General features: G+C 37.3%; 1 protein-coding gene across 1 annotated transcript in view; it reads right to left on the bottom strand.

The window, feature by feature from the left end:
* Positions 1-2221: 2221 nt before the first annotated feature.
* Ctsc (cathepsin C) overlaps positions 2222-25116 on the bottom strand; it is a 34293-nt gene continuing 11398 nt past the window's right edge. Inside the window, exons 3-7 of the mRNA XM_020187125.2 lie at positions 19082-19248; positions 16095-16250; positions 10591-10706; positions 4132-4263; positions 2222-3135 (exon numbers count right to left, since the gene is read on the bottom strand). Of these exons, the coding sequence (XP_020042714.1) occupies positions 2633-3135; positions 4132-4263; positions 10591-10706; positions 16095-16250; positions 19082-19248 (1074 nt within the window). The 3' untranslated portion in view covers positions 2222-2632. The remainder of the gene's footprint in view (positions 3136-4131; positions 4264-10590; positions 10707-16094; positions 16251-19081; positions 19249-25116) is intronic.

Below are 25116 nucleotides of genomic sequence, written 5' to 3'. Positions count from 1 at the left end.
GGGTTCAATTCATCAACTGACTTTGATTATATGTTCAGCTAGCACCAATATAAACAAACTTTAGATAATGCAACTTGCATTTTGTATGGCTTAATAGTAATCGCATGACTTATGGAATTAAGACATCCCATTTTGGAATGGTCTTTAATGAATTCCATTTGCCATAGTGGGAAGGAGCAATTTGTCTTCTAGGAAAAGCTGTCCCCCACTGTAGTCTCAGCCAGGCTGAGTGGGGTATAACCTGAGCTCTTGCTCTGGGAAATTTCCCTTGCAATCTGAGAACTCAGCCCCCCTTCAAACCTCTTCATCACTCTTGTAAGAACTGGTGCCCACAGCTGGTTGGGTTCACATCTGTACTGAGTCTTCCAAGATATCCTGAAGTAATTCACGAATGAGGTCAGTAATGATTTTACCTAAGAGCTCAGCCAGGCCCCTCATAGAATCATACAAAAGTACTGGAGTTCATGCTTATGTTAAGCTAAATCTTGTCTGGTAAGCTGACAGGTGGTGTCCTTATAAATTTTAGTGAAAAATAAATTCATGCTTGATTTCAAATCTGTTTATGCTTTCACATATCAATAAGGCTAGGCATAACATGAGATTAAAATCACATTCAATTGGTAAAGAACAAAGAAAATATCTTTTGTTAGAGGACTACAGGATGATAAGGACCTTGGCTGTATCTACCAATCACAGTGTCTGCTTCCTTGTGGCCATGTGGTAAAAGGTCAAGGTATGTGGGATGCCAGAAAAACTAAGAAGCCACACCTTAAACACAGTACACCTGAGTGTGGTGGTGTATACCTGTAATCTCAGCACCCTGGAGGCTGAGGCAGAAGGACTGCAAGTTTGAGGTTATCCTGTGATAACAGTGAGACCCAGTCTCAAAGAAAGAAAAACAACAAAAAACCCCAAACAACCCCAGCCCCACATAATAAAAGCAACAAAAAAAATCTATGTTACTTACTCTTGGAGTATCTTCTATTTAAGGTTATTAAAAATGTCATGTGAATTGCAATGTAAAAAATACACAAGGTTTAAGACAAAAACTCTTGAGACTTAAAATGTCAAGAGAAACTTCCAAGCCTGAAGCTAGCATCCCTGGTGATTATGATATTCTGGTGTTGAAATGCTTCTACACCAGACTTTTCAGACTTAGAAAATCAAATCATGACTCATCACTTGTCAGTTATGTGGCACAGGATCTCTCATATGCCCCCTTTCTCAGCTGCGGTCTCTTTATCTGTGCCAAGACAAGGTTGGGTTGTTTGGTTTCCATGGTCTTTTTGAGCTTCAAAACACTTTTTTGATTATGTTTTAGAGCTCTGACTGCCTAATTTCCCTGTCACGTTATTTCTAAGAGATGCCAACAGTTTACTCAGCACAGAGGTCTCCTACCATTGTGAAATCTCCTTCAGAAATCCAAGGAGCCTCCCAGATCTAAACTGTGACCACCTCACTCACTAAGTGACTAGTGCTCACCAGTCAAAGTGAGCCAAATCTCCCACATGTAGGGAGCACAGCATAGAAAACTTGTCCAATATGCAGATTTTATAAAAACTTGTTTTTAATTCTATGGCCTCTAGGTTACCAACTATCTAGGGATGATTTTAGAGGATAATAAGTATCATCTAAGTGTATCCCTTGTAATGAAGGTTAATACTTCTTTGTTTTCTAATTGAAATGTTCTGAAATATTTTTCTTTTTTAAAGAAGCATTTCTTTTTTTTTTTTTATTTTTTTTAACTATTCATATGTGCATTCAATGCTTGGGTCATTTCTCCCCCCTGCCCCCACCCCCTCCCTTACCACCCACCCCACCCCCTCCCTTACCACCCACCCCACCCCCTCCCTGGATACCTGGCAGAAACTATTTTGCCCTTATCTCTAATTCTGTTGAACAGAGAGTATAAGCAATAATAGGAAGGAACAAGGGTTATTGCTAGTTGAGATAAGGATAGCTATACAGGGAGTTGACTCACATTGATTTCCTGTGCATGTGTGTTACCTTCTAGGTTAATTCTTCTTGATCTAACCTTTCCTCTAGTTCCTGGTCCCCTTAAAGAAGCATTTCTATATGTGATATAAATGAATCAAAATAAAGGAATCAGAGTTGGGGGCGTGGCTCAAGTGGCACAGACCTGCTTGAGGACCTGAGTTTGAACTCTGGCACTCCAATAACAACAACAAAAAAAAAAAACAGTAAGAGTCAAAGGTAAATATTATCTTCACACATAGAAATTTTATAATATGTCATTTGAACATTTATAAAACTCTCTAAAAAGTTTTAATAATGATTATCATATTGTCTTGTGATTTATACAATTTAAAAATAAGCTTGTACTTTTCATAGACTTTTAAAAATGTAACATCTGTTTGAATTACAAATGATTAGCAAAAGCCATCACTTGGCAGCTTAACTGTAACTCACAAAAATCTTATTTTTTAACTGAGTACTTAGAAAAACGCAGGCCAGTGGTTGATGGGAAGAGTTGTTTTAATTTTAAAGACAAAAATTTTCATAGAAATCAATTTGCAAGCTGAAATTGCTGCTGCAAAAGTCTCAAGTCTGTGAATAAATCAATACCTTTGATGACTGACAGCGACCCATATGAAATACTGAGAGATATACCCTACAATTTAGGGATTGGTGTGGCCGCCACTGCTATGCTCTCAATTGCACACTCATCAGTTCCTCTGCGAATCCGGAAGTAGCCATTCTCACCCCACCTGGTGCCCCAGCTGTTCTTAACAATCCAGTAATCAAGCCCTGTGTCTTGGTCGGTGCCATAGCCCACAAGCAGAACAGCATGATTTGTCAGCTCGAAGGGGTTGAAAGGGTCTCTCAGGCCAGTGTGGTGGTAGATCCCGCTGTGGTAGTGCAGAAAATCATCGTGGACTTCAAAAGCAACTGCCATGGGCCCATGCTGGACCAGCTCAAGCTTCATCAGGGCTTCATTGCAGCCCCCATAAAAACCTCCCACGTAGTAGTAGTCAGAGGAGTAGTATCGAAAGCAGTCCTCCTTCAATTTGCATGGCTCATCAGTGCCTGTGTAGGGGAAGCAAGCCTCTTCCACTACCCCAAAATCTTGGGCGTACTTTCCTGCGATGAGGTATGGGAAACCACCTTCACAGCCTGAGGACGAATGGTGCACACGGTTATTACCCTTTTATTACAAAAGGGCACAAGAGAATTAGTGCTGTGACCTGGTATTTTTCCTTCTCTACTTGATTATTCTTTCTATGCTACCTTTGGATGTTGTTTCTTATTTAAATACCACCTTGTTCATCTATCTATTTGATACCTAGCTAACTATCATCTCATGGCATCTTATTTAACAGGCATTTGTGTAGCAGCTAACATGGAAAACAGCTATAGCACAGTCATTAAGTGGGGAGGCTCTGAAGCCTAGTTAGGTTCAAATATAAATCTTTGTGAAGAATTTAATGTCTGTGTACCTCTATTTACTTATCTGTAAAATAGTGACCCTTGGGGGTTGAATTAATGACTTCATACAACAATAAAGTTAGTGATTACTGTCTCTGCGGCATAGCTAGACACATACTTCAGCTGCTCTTCAATCAAGTCCTTCCTGACAACCTCATGCCCCAAAGTCCTCCGTTCTCCTCTTACAGTCCTGGATCTTTTCATCACTGTTCATCTCAGCATTATAATTATTTAGCTGTAAGCTTCATGAGGGTATGGATAGTCTTGATATTCACAGCCACCTGGGCCTTGCAGTCCCAATGTTGGTGTTTAGTAAGTATTTCAGAAAAACTGAAAGTCTCGCTGGCAAACAACCACTGTCCAGAAGTTTCACTGGAAAACTAGAAAACTTTGTATCTGGAGTTGACAGCAAAAACTTTAACATGGCAATTTTGGGCTTCCTACATACATTTATATGGCCTGCGCTGGAACCCTGAGTGCAGAATGTTAGCATTCTCTGAGAAAGAAACCAGTATCGCGATGGTTTTTAGGAACTGGGTTTTCTCGTAAAATCATGGTGGGAAATGAACTTCAATGTTTATAACACATGATATGCCTATAGTACACCTTCCTGTTGTCACTGTCAACAACAGCTGACTACACAGTTAACAGCTCATAACATGGTGCCTGCAATATAACACTTACCTTGAGCATACTGGCTACAAGATACAACCTCCTGAGGACTCAAGATTGGAGTCTGAGAATTGTTGGTTAATATACGGATTCTGGCTTCCAGCATACCCATAGAAGCAAATGAATAGCAGCTTCCACAAGATTCTGCAGATAAAAAGAAACTTTATATATATGTAACTTTATACATATATAACTTTATACATATGTGTATATATACACACACACATACATACATATACGTATATATACACATGTACATACTCCGATATATACAAAGAATTATATGAATAGCTGATTGAATTATATGCAATATAGAATTTATATTGAAAGTTGCTGTTCATAAGGATCAGCAGAATATAGAAGACTTAATCCATAAACATTGCATCTAAAATGCTTCTGGCAATATTCTTGATAAAGAAGAGATTTATATCTACAATATCCTAAGCCACCAGTCTGAGAGAAAACTATGGAGGGAGACACACTATTTGGATTTTTAAGTATTTCTAGTTCAGTGGAATATTTACTTCCCCCCAAATTCATGTTGAAATCCTAAATCTGAAAGTGATGGTATTAGGAAGTGGGGCCCTGGGAGTTAATAGGTCAAGAGGTAGAGTCTTCATGATGGCACTTACACAAGAGACTCCAGAGATCTCTCATCCCCCCCCTCTATGTGAGGTTACAGCAAAAAGATCCAGTGTATGAATGAGGAGGTGGGCCTCACTGGGTAACAAAATCTGCTGGCGTCTTGGTCTGGGACATCTCAACCTCCAAAACTGTGTGAAGTAAGTTTCGATTGTTATGAGGTATCAGGTCTGTGATATTTGTTACAGTGACCTGAACGGAGTAAGACAAGCAGTGTTTTCCAAAGAATGCTGAGTGGGACTAACCCTAAGAATGACACAGGTGGGCATGTGGTAGAGCTGACTTTAACCTGAGTGGGGGAGACAAAACACAACAGAGCCCAAGAAGGGCAAGGAGTGATCATAATGATGAAGATGGTATTTAACGTGGGCTAGAAAAGGTGAAGACATGACTCAGAGGAAAATGGAAAGTACCTGAAGAGGAGTGAGGGAACAGAAAAAGGAAAAATACTTTAATACCTGGATGTTCTTGCAAGGACCAAATAAACTTACTTTAAGGAGAGTCTTTTAGGAACACGGTTGCCACTCAGAGAAAAGGAAAAAATGCTGTGTTGTAAGATAATTTATATGCACAATAGTATTTTTCTGTGTGTTTCTTCGAATCATATGTATGGGTAAAAGAAATAAGAGCATTTAATGTATGTATATAATAAAACTATGACTTACACACATTATAACTTTTGAAAGAAATAAGCACAATTTTAATCTCTATTATGTTTATTAAAATATAAGTTTTACTGAATTATTTGAATAAGATTTATGAATAGTCAGTAGTATAATTTAAATTTCTCATTCTTCATAACAAGTCTTTTTAGTAAATCTGAATTTAGTAATTTCACTGTCTCCTTTACAAAGAAAATACTCAAGTTTTATGCTTTCAAAATATTGGTAGGGAGCCTAGTTTTTCCTTCTCTAGGTAATGATTTACATCCATCCCAGAGTCAAAGGAAAGCCAGGATACTATGTTCAGTCTCCAACATTCTAAACCCTGTTTGAAATACCGGTGTTGCTTTCCTCAGTAAATTGTGTATTTCCTGGTGAGCTCAAAGGAAATGTTTTCTTTAGCTTGGTGCCTGACACAGTAAAGGTTCTCAATGCATGTTTACAGAAAAAAAGTGAGTCAAGGGATGAACAAGTAGACACATATTTACATCTGCTCACTTGGTAACATGTGACTGAGGTAATGACCTGTGTGACACAGCTAATAGATGGCAGGCAGTAAAACCTCATTTCCTCCTAATGCATATTAGTATCCTTTTCAGTGTATTAGTCTCTGTCTACTTAAAGAACTTTTAGAGTTTCTTTTCTTTGTCTTGTAATCGCTACCTAGAATAAAATGAATTTATAATTTCTTATCTTCCAAACCTTCCAGACACTACTATCCTCAGCACCTCCTTTCAAATGATGGGATGCCAAAGAACAGATGAATAAGTGAATAGCTAAGACCAGTGTTCCTTTCAAGAGTTACCAAACTCTTAGAAGAAACAATAAGTCCCAAGAGACTCTGGAAAGTCTCTCCCTTTGGTCTTCAGTCTTTTAAGTCCACAGCTGCCATGGAAACACTCTCTGGCAGTATTAATCATTAACCCCCTTTATCTGACCATCAGCAACTAGAGTCAGGTCACAGGTGCCTCAGAACATGCTTTGTTAACAGAGCAATCACAGGACAGGACAGAAGGTAACATCCCCCAACCCCTGACTCTCCAAGAATATCAGCTGCCAGTGTAATTAATGCCTCAAGTCAAAAGGCAGGGCCGGCCTAGATTCCAAAAGAAACATTAATCCTTAAGAAGAGTGCAGTGCAATAAAGAGTAAGACGTGAATCTGCTCCAGCCAGAGCTCTGTAACAACCAAATTTCCACAATCTCAAAGAGATAATGTGATTTTAATATGGTACACATCTTCCAATCATAGAGAACACATTGAACTAGGAGCAAAGAGTCAAGATTCTCTCCTTTTTTCTCCATCCTCTCTTGCTTTGCCACTTATTAGCTATGTGACCAAGGGCAAGTTATCTGATCTTTTGACATTTTTGTGTAAGATGGATGGGGTGGGGGTAGACATTTTAAGGTCCTGCTTTCCTGCTCTAATAAACATTATTTTAAAAACAGCACTTAAATGGACTAGATTTTAGGTACCAGGAAAAGACTGCATTTCCTAATTAATGTGACCCCCGAGAGCCACTCTCTTCTCTCTTGCAGCTACAATAATAGAAGACTGCATGAAGGAAGAACACGAAAGTCCATCATCTAACTCAATTTCATAGTTGCTCTTCCCTCTCACACCCCAAAGTAAATATAGCTATGAGGGTTGTTTTTAAGTGTAAATGTAAAGACTCTGTCTTCCCAATTTTCTCTGAATAGAGAAACTTGTGAATTCCTGTAAGTGTTACAAATTCAAAATTGTTCGTTATAGAGAACAATGGTACTGTTCAAGTTAGTGGAAATTTCTAAGTAGCCTGGTTAGCAGGAAGAAAAAAAGTTTTTTTTCCAATCTACAATACAAAAAAATAAAAAGAACTCAAAAGAGAAAGCATTTAGAACATTGTTTCCTAGGTACCTGACTAGATAATATAAATAGTGCAGATTCAAAAGCAACTAAGACCTGAGAATCTTCTGCTTTGAAATGGCCGTTTTCTGTACAAATCCTATTTATCCACCCAAAGAATAGGGAACAATGGAGACAATAAGAGTTCTTATCAAGCTATAAGAAAACCAAAGTCAAAGACTTTAGAAAGTCTAATTTCTTTTGGGGAAAGGGAGTATAAATAAACTTTTCATTCCATCCTCTGCTATGCTCCCACAGAATTCCAAAATCACTTCTTAAAGCAGTTAGCAAAGTGTACTTTAATGTTCTCTTAAATATCTTGCTAAACTGTAAGTCTCTAGGGCAAGAACTACTTTGTACTGTTTACTGTGTAAAAAAATAAAAATTAAAAACCTTCCCAATACATATTAAATGTCCTCTAAACAACAACAGAGGCAACAGTCCATCAGCTGCTCACATTACAGAGCACCAGCCAAGTGCCAGGCCCTCAATAACAAGTCAACACATGAATACATAATTTACTTAATACTCTAAAATAGGCACAGAGGGTCTGTCTGTTGATAGGATAAATTATTTTAATTCTCTCTTAATATCATCCCTTTATTTTTACTTTCCATTTATTAATCAATTGCTTCCTAATTTCTTTCATTTCCAATCCCACCCTTCCCAAACCCTCTCTAGGAATTTGAGAAGCAGGGAAGGATTTTAGGATCTAACCCTTCTCTAGAGCTGATAAGTCCCAGAATAACAGGCAGAAAGACTCCTGGTGTCAGATGAAGGACAGGAATTCTTGCTGACGGATTGCTGTAAGAATTGCTCAAAGCCCTGTACACTTAGAAAACTTCAAGAACTGAATGAATGTAAGTATACATGGAAATGTCACAATGCAATACCCTGTACAACTAATATATGCTGATAAAAATGTTTTAAAAAATTCAATGAAGATGGAGCTTAGAGTGAAATATGGGAGTATAATATTGTTAATTTTTTAGGAAAGGGGAAGACACAAATTAGAAAGTATCCAAATAGCAAATACTATACACTTCTCTTACAGTAACCAATCAGACATATATAGATTATTGTTCTAAAAAATGTCAATTAACAATAACACTGAATAAGTAATGCTTGGGACCAGACATATTTCACATTTCAGAGCATTTAGAATATTTTCATAAACTTTTGCTATTTGAACATCTCTAAATTTAAATCTTTGGAATCCAAAATGTTCTAAAGTACAAAACTTTTTAAGAATTATTATAACATGTTTCATATCTGGGAGCTTTTAAGATTTTCAGATTAGGAATATTCAATCTTTTATTACATAAGTGATTCTCAAGTAATTGCTGGCTAAAACTCAAGATAACAAAAAAATTGCTATCGATGGAATATAAAGAAGTTTTAATAAATCAACTCATACTGTATCAAATTTTTAAAAAGAAATGGTGAAATTCAATTATAATGACACTTCTGGCCATACTGGGCTGGGCTTCCAAACCATGATTAAGGAAATTGATTTAATACTAACCATCAGATATCAAACTATGATGTAAAGTAGACTGAAAGGTCCTTAAACAGCTTAAGAAATCTACCAGAATAAAAATTTAAAGATTTGGGTTCTGGAGTAAGATGGCAGATTAGAACCTTCCCCTGTGTGACTTCATGAATGAGAAAAGTCAGGGTAACTATTTTGAAGACACACAGAGAAGAGCATTGTGAATCAAGAATGAAAGGTCAGAACAGCTAAAAAGCACAGAGAAACAGAAAGGCAACTCAGAGAAAATTAGGAAAGAGTCCACAGAACCTACCTTGGCACGTAGGGAGCTGGGGAGGATAAGCAAAAGTTATTACCACAAGTAGTGGTGGTGTCATCGTGGTTTGCTTTCTTATCTCTCAGTAGTACTGTGGGTTGAGCCCTCAAGAGAAGCTTGCTCACTGAGAAGACCCCCATATAAAACTGGAAGAGAAATCTATCCCAGCAGATAGGCAAATTGCAACTTAGAAACACAAGAAATACGAAAAAGCAAAGCAACTTAACTCCTCCAAAGGTTTATAATTCTTCAATAACTGATTCAAAAGATGTTGTAATAGATGAAATGCTAGAAAAAGACTTTCAATGAGGATTAAAATAAACAGATGAATGAAGTAGAGAAGTCAAGTCAAGACTTGGATGAGAAATTCAACAACTTGGATGAAACATTCAGCAACTTTGATAAAAAAATCAGTAAATAGGTAGAAATTTGGGGGAAAAATAGAAATCTCAGAAATGAAGCATTCAATAAACTAAATTAAAAACTCAATGGAAAGCATCATCAATAAACTGAACCAGGCAAAACAAAGATCAGGGATTGAAGACAATGTTGAGGGATTATTACATTCAGAGAGCAAGAAGAAATAAAAATCAACATTCAAGTCCTCTGCAACATGGTTGAGACTAAACATACAAGTTAGTGTAGAAGATGGACCCAAGTGTAGAAGATGGACCCAAGATACAGACTAAAGGCAACTTAGATACAGACTAAAGACAACTTACTCAATGAAATTATAGCAGAAAACTCCCCAAATTTAGGGAAAGAAATGGACTCCCAAATACATGAGGCATTTAGATTTACAAATAGACACAACCAGAAAAGAACTTCATGTCATATTATGGTTAAAATACCAAGAGTACAGAAAAATAAAGAACATTGAAAGTACAAGAGAGAATGCCAAGTCACTTACAAAGGAAAACCCATCAGGATAACAGCAGACACATCAGCAGAAATCCTAAATGCCAGAAGAGCATGGACTGATGTATTATTTCAAGCCATGAAACAAAATAACTGCCAATCAAGACTGCTCTATCTGGCACAATTATTCCTTAAAATCAAAGGAGATATAAAGATCTTTCTTGATAAGCATAAACTCCTAAACCAATTCATGTCTAGTGAGCCAGTATTGCAGAAGATCCTTAAGGGAATACTACACTTATAGAAAAAGACCAATTTTAATACTGTTCCTATAGGAGGCTCATTCTATAGAAAGACAAGTGAGTTTGACTTACATATTCTGTTATTAGCTCCCTAGAACATACTGAGAAGGATACTGAAGAAATGCTGAACTCAGCTGAAGAGATTATCTACAGCAAGAATTCAGAGGCCACATATTTTCATTCTTTTCTAAAGGAGATCATGCCCACTCCATCTCCATAACCCTGAGTCCATCCAAGAGCTTGGTATATAATAAATGTTCAATACATAGTTCAGGAGAAATTAATGCAAACTTTAGACTTCTTTTTTTGTTTTACCTTGGTTTCGAACAGGGCTAACAAAATTAATACCACGAACATTTCTCCAGTCCCAAGATGATGGCAAATGTAAAATCTTTTGATGTATTTCAGCAGTCAGTGGTGCAGGTTCAGGTCTAGGACAGATATATATGTAACATCAGCATATAGTCTTTCCTTTTAAGATGATTTTCTAACTTCCATCATTTAAATAATCAGTCTAGGTAGGATATAGATTCAGAACCAAAGAGCACTTCTTTCATGAGTAGTGTTTCAATCTGTTTATTACACGATGTGTCTAATACACAATTTAGTTGGCTAAGTAGCCTTGGACAACTACTTGTTTCCAGGATCTAGTCATTTTCCATTATGAACTGAAAGTAGTTTTGTGTATCTTTATGATGATATTTTTAGTATGCCTGAATAGCTGCATACTTTTACTTTTGACAGATATTAACCAAGTAAATGACAAGTAAAAGATGACATTCGTAGAGGTACAGAGAATATTAGGAGACCCTGATTTTTTACTCAGGAGATAGTGGTATAGTACTGGGGTGGATGTGAAAGGGGCGGAGCTGGCAAAGGAAAAACTGGTCAAAGTACAAAGTAGGTAGACTAGTTCCACAAATGACAGATAGAACTGATAGATCTATACCTTACATGATAGAGCTGGAGAAAGTAAGACACCCAAAAGAAAGTTGCCTGAGCCTATCAATTTAGCATTTTCTGGAAACCTGAAAATTATTCTACAAGCTTCTCTGCATTAGAAATTTAACACACACACACACACACACACACACACAGCACTATAGCCCTGTATACACCAGCCTTCTTTTCGAAGCCAGCCAAATGCTGCCAGGGATCTATGTCTTTGTGCTGTTGCTCCTTTTACATAAAATCCCTTCTGCTTAGAGTTTTTCTGTAGTTTCTAGTTTTAAAAACTATTCACAGAGTAGCACCCCCAAAAAAACCTCACTTCCTCTTTCTCTATCAACTCTTTCTTTAGTGTACTATTTTTCCACTGTGGTAACATTGATTTTTCTGTCACTAACTATTTGAGTTTCTTACTTAACTTGGAATTTTCATATCACACTGGTCTCACTTTTCAGGGCTACTCAACTGGTGTTTACTAAGTTCCAATTTAGTCAATCGCAAAAGTTCTTTCTGGACTACTTCATGACCTCTGCATCTATTCCCAAGTGGTTCTCTCTCTCACACAGACATCACAGAGGTTAATACTGTGCCAAAATAGAAGTGAAATGAAACAAAGATGAAAAAAATCCTAACAGTTCATTCAAAAGTATCAGTCATAATCTTGACAGTTACATGGAATAGACAGAATATGCTAAAGAGGAATGTCAATTAATTGTTCACTAAAGTATTTCCTATGTCAGGGATGTTGGCTGAAGATCGCTTGAATACAGAGATGAACAAGAGGCCATCTTTGACTACAGGGAAGGTAATGTTAAAGATACATGAGACACACAAAAATTACTGTAACAAATACAAAGAAGTAGTACTGATATTATAAAACAAGCAACCTGGATTATGCACCATGGATAATTTTATGTATAAGGTAGAAGAAAATCATCATGTATATCTAAGAATACAGTAAGTAACACAAAAGATAAAAGAGAAATTAAAATTTTGGAGCAGAATATAATTTTAAGGCATCTACCTCAATCAGACCAATCTGCTACAAATGGCTTCACACTTTCTAGCTGTATAACACGCAGCAAAGAACCTACTGTCACGAACTACAGTTTATTCCTACTAAAATGGGTATAATCAATCTTATCTCATGATGTTGTGCAAATTCAATGTGATAGTAATAAAATAATAATGGTTAATAAGTTTCTGTCTCCAAGTCCTTAACCGTATTATGATGATGACTACCTCTATGGTCATTTTTGTCATTAAGAATACTAAGTAAGATGCTGGCACATTTAAGTAATGATCTGGCACAAAACAGCATTTAAATATTAAATTCCACCTTTTTACCATTCCTATAAGGCAGAGTATTTGTCCATACACACAGAGACAAAAATACAAAAGCAAAGAAGCAAGGCTTAGTTGGTTAAAAATAAAGAAAATGAAAGAAGAGTTTAGGGATACTGAGTGAGAAATACAAACATTTTGTAGACACTATGCCCATTACTGGCTCTTAATGTTTCAGACCCAGATTCTTTCAGGGTCTGATGAAAATTTTGGTCTCAGATAGATAGTCATAAACCATAAACTTTGTAATTTTAGCAGTTCCACAGATTTCCCTAAACCTAAGATTAAGAATATTCAACAGCTTCTATTACATCATTGGATTTTACAGAGCTAATTTATATACAAAAATGCTACAGAAAATCTGGCAACCAGACTATAGTAACTTCAATATTTCCTTTTTCACTTGATTCTATCTCTTTACCTTAAAAATAAATAAATAAAAGCAGCAAGTCTCAAAAACAAAAGAGGTTGGGTAGGCAGAGAGCCTAGCTCAGCATAAGAAATGCTCAGAAACATGGTGCATGACACCTGTCAAAGATGCTGTGTCTGAGGCTCAGATCTTTCAGGCAGAAGCCAGTCTTCTAGGCTCAAATGCCTTACTCTCTGGAGGCTCCTTTGATTTTTACTAAACAAGTCTTCTGTTCCTGTCTCACACAGACATATTAGGACTCTGCTTGGTGAATCCAAGGAGATATCAAGATAGTCTCATTTTCCCAATTTTGATTAAAAAAACAATTCCCAGAATATACTTTGAGAAATACTACAGAAGATTCTTTTGAGAAAGGGCAAAACTCTGGGAGGATGGTACTAGTTGTACAACAGGCATTTAGAAACTGCTTTTACTAAGAACACTGACTCTTCATTTGGGCCCAAAAGTTAACAAAAAAACACAGGATAAAAGTTGGCGTCTCTGTCTTTGTTCTATACCTGTCTCCTTTGTCTTAAAACTTTTGGGTCAGGCTCTACAAGCAAGCATATTAATCATTCAAGAATTGCTGTCTGCACCTGCACACCCATGTTTATTGCAAAATGTGGTATCTATACACAATGGAATTTTATGCAGCCATGAAGAAGAACAAAATGTTATCATTCGCTGGTAAATGGATGGAATTGGAGAACATCATTCTAAGTGAGGTTAGCCTGGCCCAAAAGACCAAAAATCGTATGTTCTCCCTCATATGTGGACATTAGATCAAGGGCAAACACAATAATGGGATTAGACTATGAGCACATGATAAAAGTGAGAGCACACAAGGGAGGGGTGAGGATAGGTAAGACACCTAAAAAATTAGCTAGCATTTGTTGCCCTTAACGCAGAGAAACTAAAGCAGATACCTTAAATGCAACTGAGGCCAATAGGAAAAGGGGAACAGGTACTAGAGAAAAGGTTAGATCAAAAAGAATTAACCTAGAAGGTAACACCCACACACAGGAAATCAATGTGAGTCAATACCCTGTATAGCTATCCTTATCTCAACCAGAAAAAACTCTTGTCCCTTTCAACAAAATTAGAAATAAGGGCAAAATAGTTTCTGCTGGGTATTGAGGGGGTGGGGGGGAAAGGGAGGGGGTGGAGTGGGTGGTAAAGGATGGGGTGGGGGCAGGGGGGAGAAATGAACCAAGCCTTGTATGCACATATGAATAATAAAAGAAAAAGAAAAAAAAAAAAAAAAAGAATTGCTGTCTGAAAACTGTTGATACCTAACCTATCTTATCCCCCTTCAAGGCTGTAGGCACAGAGGTAAGAGTACTGTCACCTTTTACACTGTCCTGTTCCAGATCCCAAAACAGGCACCTGAAAGTCTTCACTCATTGCCCTAAACCTGTGGTCACCTTGGATTCTAAGAACAGCAGACCTCACAGACAGATCACCCCATGATGGGATCACCCCAGGAACAATCATTTAATGGGAACTAGATTGTCCTCTCAAGCAGTAAGTTCTTTTTCAGGCCACCCTTTAAACCATAACTGAGGTAATGATCAACCAGACCATATTTTGACTAAGACTGATTTAAGCATACCTTTTGTTCCCACCCCAATTCTTCCTCTAATTAATCCTAAAGCTCATGCTGGTGCCCCAAAGATGGAGTTGGGGGTCACAGGACCTCTTTATCTGTGCTTTCCAACATGGCCATGTTAATCAAATCTCTTTTCTCTGTTCTTCAACATTACCCATCTCTTTGTCATATTGTAAGCCTGCCCCTTGGGAATCCCAGATCCAGAGTTTTTGCCCTAAACCCTGGTAACAGTCAGATAGCAAAAAGAAAGAAAGAAGTTAATTATTGCATTCTCAGAGAAATGAAGACCACTTCAGTGTATTAAGGTAAAATAATCCACCTACAAAATTAATCAACTCCCAGAAACTCTCTATTGATTTCTTGTTCCCTTCCTTTTAATTATAGTATCAGTGTCTCCTAAAGAAAAGTTTTGCATCACAGGAATATCCTAGACCACTTAACAAACGATGAGGGATTGCAAATACTTTGCTAGCTACAGATATAGCTTTGAAAAATATTTTTAAAAATTACCCAATCCCTTAGTCAGACAACTTCAAAGTATCATGACATCATTTCCCAAGTAAGAAACATACCATGGAGTAAGTAAGATAAAGATGGGAAATGCCACCTTTTGCTGAGGGAAGTGGATATACATTGATAAATAAGAAACTTTTTTTTTGTTTGTTTGACCTTAAAGAAATTGAGGTTTTCTGACTTTTGTAGGTTGCAAATTTGACAGTTATTATTGGCAAACTGAGGGATATCCAAGGGAAAGGGAGTTGTATAAATGGAGGTAAAATGAAAAGAAGGCTTTCAAGAATTGTGTGTCATCATTTGAAAGATGGTCATGGTAGTAAACACAGTTATGGCCATATTTAGATTGTTTGGGACACTGGGATGAATTTACTCATTAGACAATGGTCACACAGTCATAACTGTGAAGACACTGGCAGTATTTCAAACAATGGCAAAAAATGGGGACATAGAGCAGAAGACACCGAAGACACAGGAACAAAGAGATAGGAGGAAGGGAATGAATCCATGGTGCAGAAGGGAGATGACAGAGCCCTGAGTAAGAGAACAGAAATGCAAACAACAAACTATGAAAGCAAACTCTCAAAACAGGGCTTAGAAAGCAAAAGAACATGCATGAACATAAACGAAGATGATGGAAAAAAGACCCTACAAAAAGTTGAAATTGGCTGGTGGAGTGGCTTAAGCAGTAAGAGCACTTGCCGTGCAATTTTAAGGCTTTGAGTTCAAACCCCAGTGCCAGCAAAAAAGCTGAAACTGGAAGCTGGGTGTGGTGGTGGTACATATGCATAATGCAGAACTTGGAAAGATGAGGCAAGAGGATCACAAGTTCAAGGCTAGCATGGGCTACAAAGTGAGACACTGTCTCAAACAAAAAAAAAAAAAAACAGTTTAAGTTGGGATGACTAATAAAATGATAGGTAACATATGTGAGGCTAGCTAGAGGGAGGATGGCAACAAGCAGTATTCTTACTAGTGACAGATACATTTTGTTACCTTGTGATTCTGTGACTGTGTCCACCACTTCTTCTAATCAGATCTCTTAGGCTGAGAGTCTCGTATTCAAGGTATGTTGTTGCAGTCCAAGACTTCTGAATGGTATTAATAGCTTTCACAAAGTTGTGGTCATATTTGTAGAGCCTACTGGAATACCTGCTAACAAAGTGAGATAGTTTTGAATATAGTCTTTTCTGATAAAAACACAATCATTAAAATACTCTATACCTAAATGGATAGTAGTATAGTGTTTGAGAAACACAACTGGTAATATGTATAAATAACCTAGCATTTTAGTATCTCCTTTGAAAGGTCAAATTAACCAAAATTTATGCATAACTATATCAGATGAAAAACTGATACTAGTGACAGATTGTAAACAACCTAGATAAATATTCTAAAATGGACTGACTAATAAATAGTGTATTTCATATATAATATAGTTTATTCAGTAAAAATATCTAAAAGATTATTTAGTGATAAAGGGAGTTCACACTATACTAATTCTTAAAGGTAAAGAAATTTATACAGAATTAATCAATTTTTGTAAAAGTATATATATGTATATTTAGACCATAAATACAACTTAAATACCAATCATGTTTATCTCTGAGTAGTGGCATAAGAACATCAGCTTTACTGTGTGCTCCTTTCTACACCACACTTTTACAACCTTTGTAATAAGAGAGGAAGCCACCAGAAACTGTAGCAATGTATAAATACTACACAAGTATTATAACTACATAATTCAAAAATGTTCCATATGAATGTTTTATGCCCTTATTATTAAAACTATGGTTCTTGAGCCAGTATCAGCAACAGTACGGGTGGGAGGAATGTAGACTCTCCCCAACCCAGGCCACCTAAATCAGAATCTGCACTTTAGTAAGTTCCCCTAAGTAAGTTACAGTAACATTAAATTTTGAGAAGCACTGGATTACCTTATACCAGATGCATGGATATTGATACAAAAATATGTAACACACAAAAAAATGAGTTGATTATTCACTTAATTGAAACATTTGCCAAGCCTATATGTTAGACATTAGGTAGGAATCATAGACGTCACCATATTATTACTACTTAAAAACACTCTGGCCGGGAGATGGTGGCTCACACCTGTTATCCTAGCTACCTAGGAGGCAGAGATCAGGAAGATCACAGTTCAAAACCAGCCTGAGTAAACAGTTTGTGAGACCCTATCTTGAAAAACCCTATCACAAAAAATAGGGCTGGTGGAGTGGCTCAAAGTGAAGGCCGAGTTCAAGCCCCAGTACTGAAGCAAAAAAAGTGGTTGGAGTGTAACTACTCACTATCCAAGGCTTCTGTGTACATTCAATTATGCAAAGCAAAATATACCTCACTGAGTGACAGTTTAGGCATGCTGTGAAGTTTCTTTCTCTTCTAATTCACCTATTTGTACAGAAAATATTTTGATATAGTTGGGGAAATGGAGAGCACTGCAATTAAGAAAATTGTAGCACCACATTGATAACGCTTTTATCAAAGTTCCTTCCCACTTGCTGCAAAGTGTGAAACCTTCATTAAACAAATTTTCAAATCCCGTGTCTTATTTCTGACAACACGAATACAACAATGAAACAAGTTAGAGTTAATTCTTTCATTAGACACGAGAGTAAATTTTAAACTGCAAGTGAAATAGCTTTGAAGTATTTTCCACCGGAGCAGAGTCTAAGTATCTGAGCAGCAGAGCCCCACTTCTCTTACTTAATCATAGCCTCAAGCAAACCTCACAGGACCTTATGTGCATTATGGTAATGAAAAGATGTCAGCACAGGTCTTAAACACTGTTATTTACAGAGTGAGATTAAAAAGAATGCATCCTACTACAGAATAACAGATCATTAAGGGCCGAGAGAGCTGTGGAAGGTAATTTAGGCTCAAATGCTCATTTTGTAGGTGAGGCAATCTACGGGAGCGGCTTCACTAAATGAGCCAATGTGTGAAATGTCAAACAAAGTGTATATCCTAAATAGTAGGGTGAAAGGCCAACAGCTTAGTGGGATAAAACCGAACATAGCTACTTAAAAACTAAACTCAAACTGAAGGGGCTGGACTAATCAACACTTTCAGAAACAAGATTAGGCCTTTTGAACTCTTCCTTTGTCTACAGTAATCCTACATTGACAGTGTCGGCCTGAAATTTCTTGATTGGGTGAATTCCTTATTGTAGACTTAATTTAAGAAAAACATTAGCTGCATCTTTCAGGCTGGATTTTCTCTCTTCAAATCAGAAATCCTAACACCCAGTATTTCAAGCTATGACTAATTTTAAGGGAGAATCTTTAAAGAGCTGTTTAGGGTACAATGAGGTCAGTAGGGTGGGACTCAATCCAAGACAACTGATGCCCTCAGATGAAGAGTTTAGGACAGCACCAAGGAGGCAACGTGAGGTCACCGTGAGAAGGCATCCAGGATCTGTAAGCACAGGAGAGGCCTCAGAAGAGGCCAAACCTGACACCTTAGTCTTGGACTTAGGGCCTTCAAAATGTGAGGAAATAACTTTGTCTTATTTAGGCCACCTCCTTGTGGTACTTTGTTGTGGCTGCCTTAGTGAGCTAAAAAATTGTGCAAATATGAAGAGCTTTGATTTTAGTTATTTATTGTTTAAAATTGTTCTGTTAGTATCTCCTACACTTGCTGTGACAAAAACATATGTCTGCTATGTTAGAACATGGCAACCAATAAAATGATCTTTGTTTACTAATATCTGCAATTCTGTGGTCCTTTAGATAATGATTTTTTAAAGCTGTCATTGGTCCATTACTTCGCAAATCTTTTGGAAAAAAAAATGCTATCTTCTGTCAATTACATCAGTAGACATACTTTTCCAGTAAAGTTTTATACAGTATGACTTATGCTTCTAGGCCAAATGAATCGATATCATCAAAATAAAAATTTCCAAAAATGAATATACACATACTATAAAACAAAATGGAACATGTGTTCGACTTGTAACGACTCACTTTTCCTGGGGACTTGCATGGTGGACCACGTTCACGTTCTCATTCTCAGAAGTACTTCCCACCTTCTTTCCCGTGAAACAAGCCCAGTTCCGGCCCAGCACATCGTGCACCCAACCGGTCATTGTTTCGTGGCAGTAACTGGTTACTTTGCTACCCTTGACTTCATACTGCAATTGAAAAAGAAGGAGAAAGGACAAATTAAGGCTGCGATTATCTGTCAGGTCCATTTCCCTGGTTCTCACTCATCATAAAGATGCCCTTTGCTAACCAAACAAAAACTTCACCCTGAGAGGTTACAATCTGAGAATTATTCTAGAAAACATAGAGAAACCTTTCTGTAGTTAGCAACAAAATGCATGTAAGAAAATATTTCTAGAAATGAAAAGCAAACAAAAGAGCTCACATTTTCAGAACATCTGCCATAGTCAAGCCATTTTACAAGGGTTACTTCACTTAATACTCACAATAACCCCATTTTACCAAGGACCAGGTAGAGATTAGGCTCAGAGAGAACAAGTAACTCTTATCTAAGACACAGAGCTGTTCCATGGCAGGTACAGAATTCTTTTCAGTCTATCTGACTAAACTTCTCCATTCAGAAAAGGCAGGCCATCAGGGAACTATAAGAACAAATGGCATTTTCCATGTAAATAAATAAGATCCTCTTTTCCTTCAATCTCCTGGTTATTAGGATATGCTAGTTTATGAGGGTCTCTAAGATAAGTTGACTATTAACATTCTTTCTACTTTATTTCTATAAAGGGCTGACAGTGACCTTTGTAGATTTCAATGTTAACTCTGAAAAACAAGTATAAAGAGATGGATCCAGAATCCGAACTCAGATGCTTTGGAACCAGGGTTTCATCACCCTCATGTAACAATGTCTCCTCATTAAGGAATGGCACAGAAACCAGAACGAGAGCACAGTATGACAGGGAGAAAGGAAAAATGTCATTCTACATGTCTATGAGGAAAGACCTGGACACAGGTAAATTCAGCCTCTGGCTTGATTTGATGGAACAAACTATTTGTAGAACTTTGGGCAAAACTTTAGTAGGTTCTGTCATCTATAAAACAAGGAATTCAGGAAAAGAACCCTCAAAGGTATAAATTTGGATTCCATGATCAAATGCAGGTTGGTAAACATGTCCTAGAAAAGCCAGTCAGCAAACACATAAGGCTCTTCAGGTCACTGAGGTGAGTTGTGTCTATTCAACTCTGTGACCACAGCACAGTGGCCATCAAAGACAACAGGTAAACAAGCTGGCACAGGGTCAGCTATGTTTCAATAAAACACTTACAAAGAGTCAGATTGGTTTGACTCCAGGGGATACGGTTTGCTGGAATCTAACCTAAGCTAGTAGATGTTACTTTATATGTTTGCGAGTTTTGCAAACTTTTTTTTTTAAATGGGCCAAATAGTAACTATTTTAAGCTTGTAGACCAAAGTCTCTGTTATAGACACTCAACTGTTTCTGCACTGTAAAAGGTAGATAGATAATACATAAGTGAATATGGTCAGCCATATGCCAACAAAACAGGCCTCTACTTTGCAATTCCTACTTTAGAAGAATGTGGCAACCAGTGACAGTGAGACACAGCTACTCATCACCAGAGCAAACCCATACCCTTCAGTCCACCATGCTGATAAGCTATGATGGGAGGTAAGGTGTATTAAAAGCATTTCGACATGATGTCCTTATTTCTCTCTCTCTTTCTGTCTCTCTCTCTCTCCATACTGTTCCTTCATTTCCCTCATCCATAAAATAGGGTTGATAATGACAGACTCCATTTCATGGGTTGTGTTTTACGTATTATAACTCAAGTAGCCTGTGAAGTTGCTCTTCCCACAAAGACATAAGTACTGTGAGAAGACTTTTTATTTATTCAGTATTTGGGAAACTGACAGTAGGAAGCAATTAATTGTTGAGTGAGTAAATAAGCAGAAGTGAGTAACAGAAGAACACAAATGCCAAGTCCCATTTCTACTAACACAAGAAACTAAGACATGGCAAGTTTATAATTAGTAGAAGTGTGGTGATGTCAAGATATTGAGCCCCAATTGTAACTCACAGTGTAACTTCAGAAATGCCAATTTTCCTCTCCAACCTAGTTCCCTAACTGTAAATTTAGGTTGATCTAGCAGTTCTAAAACTTTCCTTTGAGCTTCTTACATCTGTGGTTTTGTCTAAAATTAGTGAGGTCAAGCAATTCTTCACACAGACACATTCCTTATTTAATCCTAAACTTAAAAATAGTTTTTGTTATCACTTAATCCTATACATGTGTAAAAATGTAAAAATGGTGTCATTTGTGATCACTTCTGATACATTAAACTGATGGAATTATATTGTCCTTTAAAACTGTTTTATAGTATTCTGTAGCTTTTACAATCTGAAGCAATCTGGTATTTTTTAGAACCTGAAATTACCTTATAAAAGGCAGCTCAGGTTGAAGTAATAGGCAGGACAGGTCTGTACAAGGCAGTATGACTTAGTGGAAAGGAGACACTTGCCATTCAAAAGCCAAGAACTTAGTGCCCTAACCAGAGGAACACCTACTGTGCCTCTGTTTTATTTGGCTTGATTTGAAAGTTTTCAGGGTGTCACCTTCCTGCTACTGCGAAATCTTAGGATTTCTGACATCAGCAACTAAGAAGTTTAAGTTTTGGTCATGCTCTCCACTTCTAAATGGAGCCAATTTTTTTTTCCCAAGGAGTTTTTTCATTTCTATAAACACTGGTCTCTGAACACTACCTTACACACAGGAGACAATGTAAGTTTCCATTTATTTATGCCAATTTCTACTGCAACAAATAGATAATTACCTAAAATATGAAGACCCTCCAAACCCTGACACTTAAATTTAGAAAACTATAATGACTCATTTGTTCCTTCAAAATTACCATTAAACTGCCAAACATTTTCAAAATTCCCTTTCCTAATTTTCCAATCATTTTATCCAGTACCCAATCTGACCTACCTAGTAATACTGACCTATTTAATAGAACAGCTTGCAATATTTCAGTCATTCTCTACGGCTTTTTGACATGCGGGAAGATTTAAAAACAAAAACCCACTTAAGCCTTGTTTCACTGTTTCCCTGGCCAATGAAACACTTAGGAGATACTCAAATACTTCATGTAATGCACTGGCTAAAAAACATGCTTAGTAAACAGGACTTTGCTTCATAAATTCTAACTCTGACACTTGTCATTTATGGACCCTTGAACAAGGTACAATTAGTGAGCCTCAGTTTCTTCATCTGAAATGGGAATGATAGATCTGTTTCTATGAAGGATAAAGATGATGCTGAGGTCTGAAGAGCTAAAAAGCTAAAAACACTAAACAAGTAACAATGTAAATATTGCCACCTGTTGTTGTGGGAGATACAAAGCTGTTTAAGACTTCATGTATGCCTTCAAATAACGTTTATTCTATTCCAAACTGTCAACTGAGTAGTTGACATCAGGTCTTATCCTGTCACCTATGGCTTGTCAAAATGAGATGGAGAGAAGGCTAGCAGATTATCGGAAAGTATCAGAATTTTTATTTATATTTGTAATGTAAAAATGAAGCTGAAAACCAAGTTCCACTATTATTTAACACTAAGCAATGCTTGACGCCCCCGCCCAGTTCCTCTGCCAGATGATGGCCTGTTGGGAATGACATTAGGATTCCCTTGCACCTGCACCTGCTTCAAATGACTTCTGCATCTTATCTGATCCAATCAAGTGAATCCTCATTAATTAAACAAGTGGCTTAAAATACAGCTGCATATCATCAGGACCTGCAAATACTAATGATGCAAACCCGAGAACCGGAAAGCTTACACTTGCCCTATTCTGAGTTCTACCAGTCATGTTAAAGACACGGCTTTTAAAAACAAATGTTTTGAATAGCTCCATTGGTGTGATATTCACTTTTAATCCTATTCATCCACAAAGCAAATGTTTTAGTTAAAATCTAACTAAGTATCTGAATATTTGCTAAGTATCTAATTAGCCAGGAAAACAGTGGCTAATATTTTTTTTTCATCTTCCTCAATATCAAAAAGCAGGAGAAAAAGACATCCAGGGTAAATAAATTTGTCATCATGCCAAGTGCCTATCAGTAATTCTTCTCAGGTTTTTTTCTTTTTTGCCTTTTTAGGGGGCCAATTGGGGGTGGTACTGGGTTTTGAACTTGGGGTCTTACAATTGCCAAGTAGGCACTCTGCCACTTGAACCACACCACCAGCCCTCTTCGCTATAGTTATTTTTGGGATAGGGCCTCCTGTTTTTTTCCTTGGCTTAGACTGTGATCACAGTACTATCTACACCTCCTACTTAGCTGGAACTATAGATATGCACCACCATGATTTGCTCCACCAACAGGTGGAAATAGGATCCGGGTTGTCCTCAAACCTTGATCCTCCCAAACTCCAACTCTTGAGAAACAGGGATTACAGATGTGAGCCACTATACTCAGCTTGAAATTCTTTATTTAAAAAATTTATGATAATGCATGCTTGTAATTCCATCACTCTGGAGGCTGAGGCAAGAGGATCATTAGCTAGGCTACTAATAATGTTTTAGATAGGGAGTCCCTATCTAAAACAAAAAATTAAGAGCACACTAGAACACCTTGTGTCCAAAAGCTGGAAACCACTGGTAGTAGAGCCTCCAACATTGCTTTTGGCAAGAAAATCATGATAATGAAGCATGGTGTGCACTGTTTTCAAATTACATCCCCATGAAGTAGATTTGTGAGAACAGTTTTGAGATATACTTTTATTTAACCACTTAATATTTCAGATGCATTATTAGTACAGCGATGCATTTATGCAGTTGTAAATGTGTCTATACAGACTATGGAATCCACGAAATCTGTACATATAAGTCTAATGCATCCAGATAGTTTACCATGACCTCAAATGAAGTATAGTGATTTAATGATAAAACATATTTATTAAATCTGAGTGTGTTTTTTAAAACAAAGAATGTTTACTCAGTTTTCAGCCCTGCGTTTTTGTAAATATTTATGTAAGTGCAAACTAAATGGCTCCATTTGTTGCCTGGAATACAATGCGACAAACAGCTGTTAGACTGCAACAAAAGAGAACAAGGCAAATTTTACAAAACTTGTTTCCCTAGTTTCCCTTAGTTCTAAGAATTAGTAACAGTTTTCTGCCTATTAATAACAAACAATTCATTTAAAAAGTTGAATTTAAGCCACGCATGGTGACAAATGCCTATAATCCCCAGCACTTGGGAGGTCAAGGCAGGAGAATTGCAAGTTCAAAGCCAGCCTTGGCAGGGCTGGTGGAGTGGCTCAAGTAGTAGGGCACCTGCCTAGCAAGTGTGAGGCCCTGAGTTCAAACTCCAGTGCTGTTAAAAAAAAAAAAATCTTTGAACAAAACCAGCCTTGGCTACATAGTGAGATCCTGTTTCAAAAAGAGCAAACAAACAAAAAAGAATTTTAACTAATTGCAAAACTGCTAAGAAGTTGTTACGGTGGTTGTAGCCAAATATTCCAGGACTGCAGAAAAAAAAAATAACATTTAGATTTACATGTAAGATACTGCTTCTTGGCCTTTGGCTGATTTACATGTAAGATACTGCTTCTTGGCCTTTGGCTAAGAGTAAAGGTAGATTTACATCTGAGAATGGAGGGCCTGTAATCTGATTCGTCCCAGTACGGAAGACATTCAATTTAAACCAAAATATATATTTCAGAATTAGCTAAGGGAACAGTCACTTACCACTCAGGGAGGTAGTCAAAAGTCCCTGGCTCATTCTGTGTTAACTTGCTCACAGATTCTCACCATGAGGATGGAAGAAATCTCAGAGTTCATGCTCCTCACTAAGTGTGACAGAGGTGGGGTACAGCTGCAGCCTTCCAGGCAAGTTCAAGTCACTGGGGAATCCCCACTCGTAAAACTCACCAGTTCCCTTGACAGCTAATTGCATTTTCAGTAGCTCCAAAGTTTTAATTTTACTGTTTTTAACTTAGAGCCCTATCTTGGGCACAGGCTCAGGAAGATTAAGGCATAAA

Source organism: Castor canadensis, chromosome 1 (assembly GCF_047511655.1).
Source record: "Castor canadensis chromosome 1, mCasCan1.hap1v2, whole genome shotgun sequence".
NCBI lineage: Eukaryota > Metazoa > Chordata > Mammalia > Rodentia > Castoridae > Castor > Castor canadensis.
This window is presented reverse-complemented; position numbering and strand designations above follow the sequence as displayed.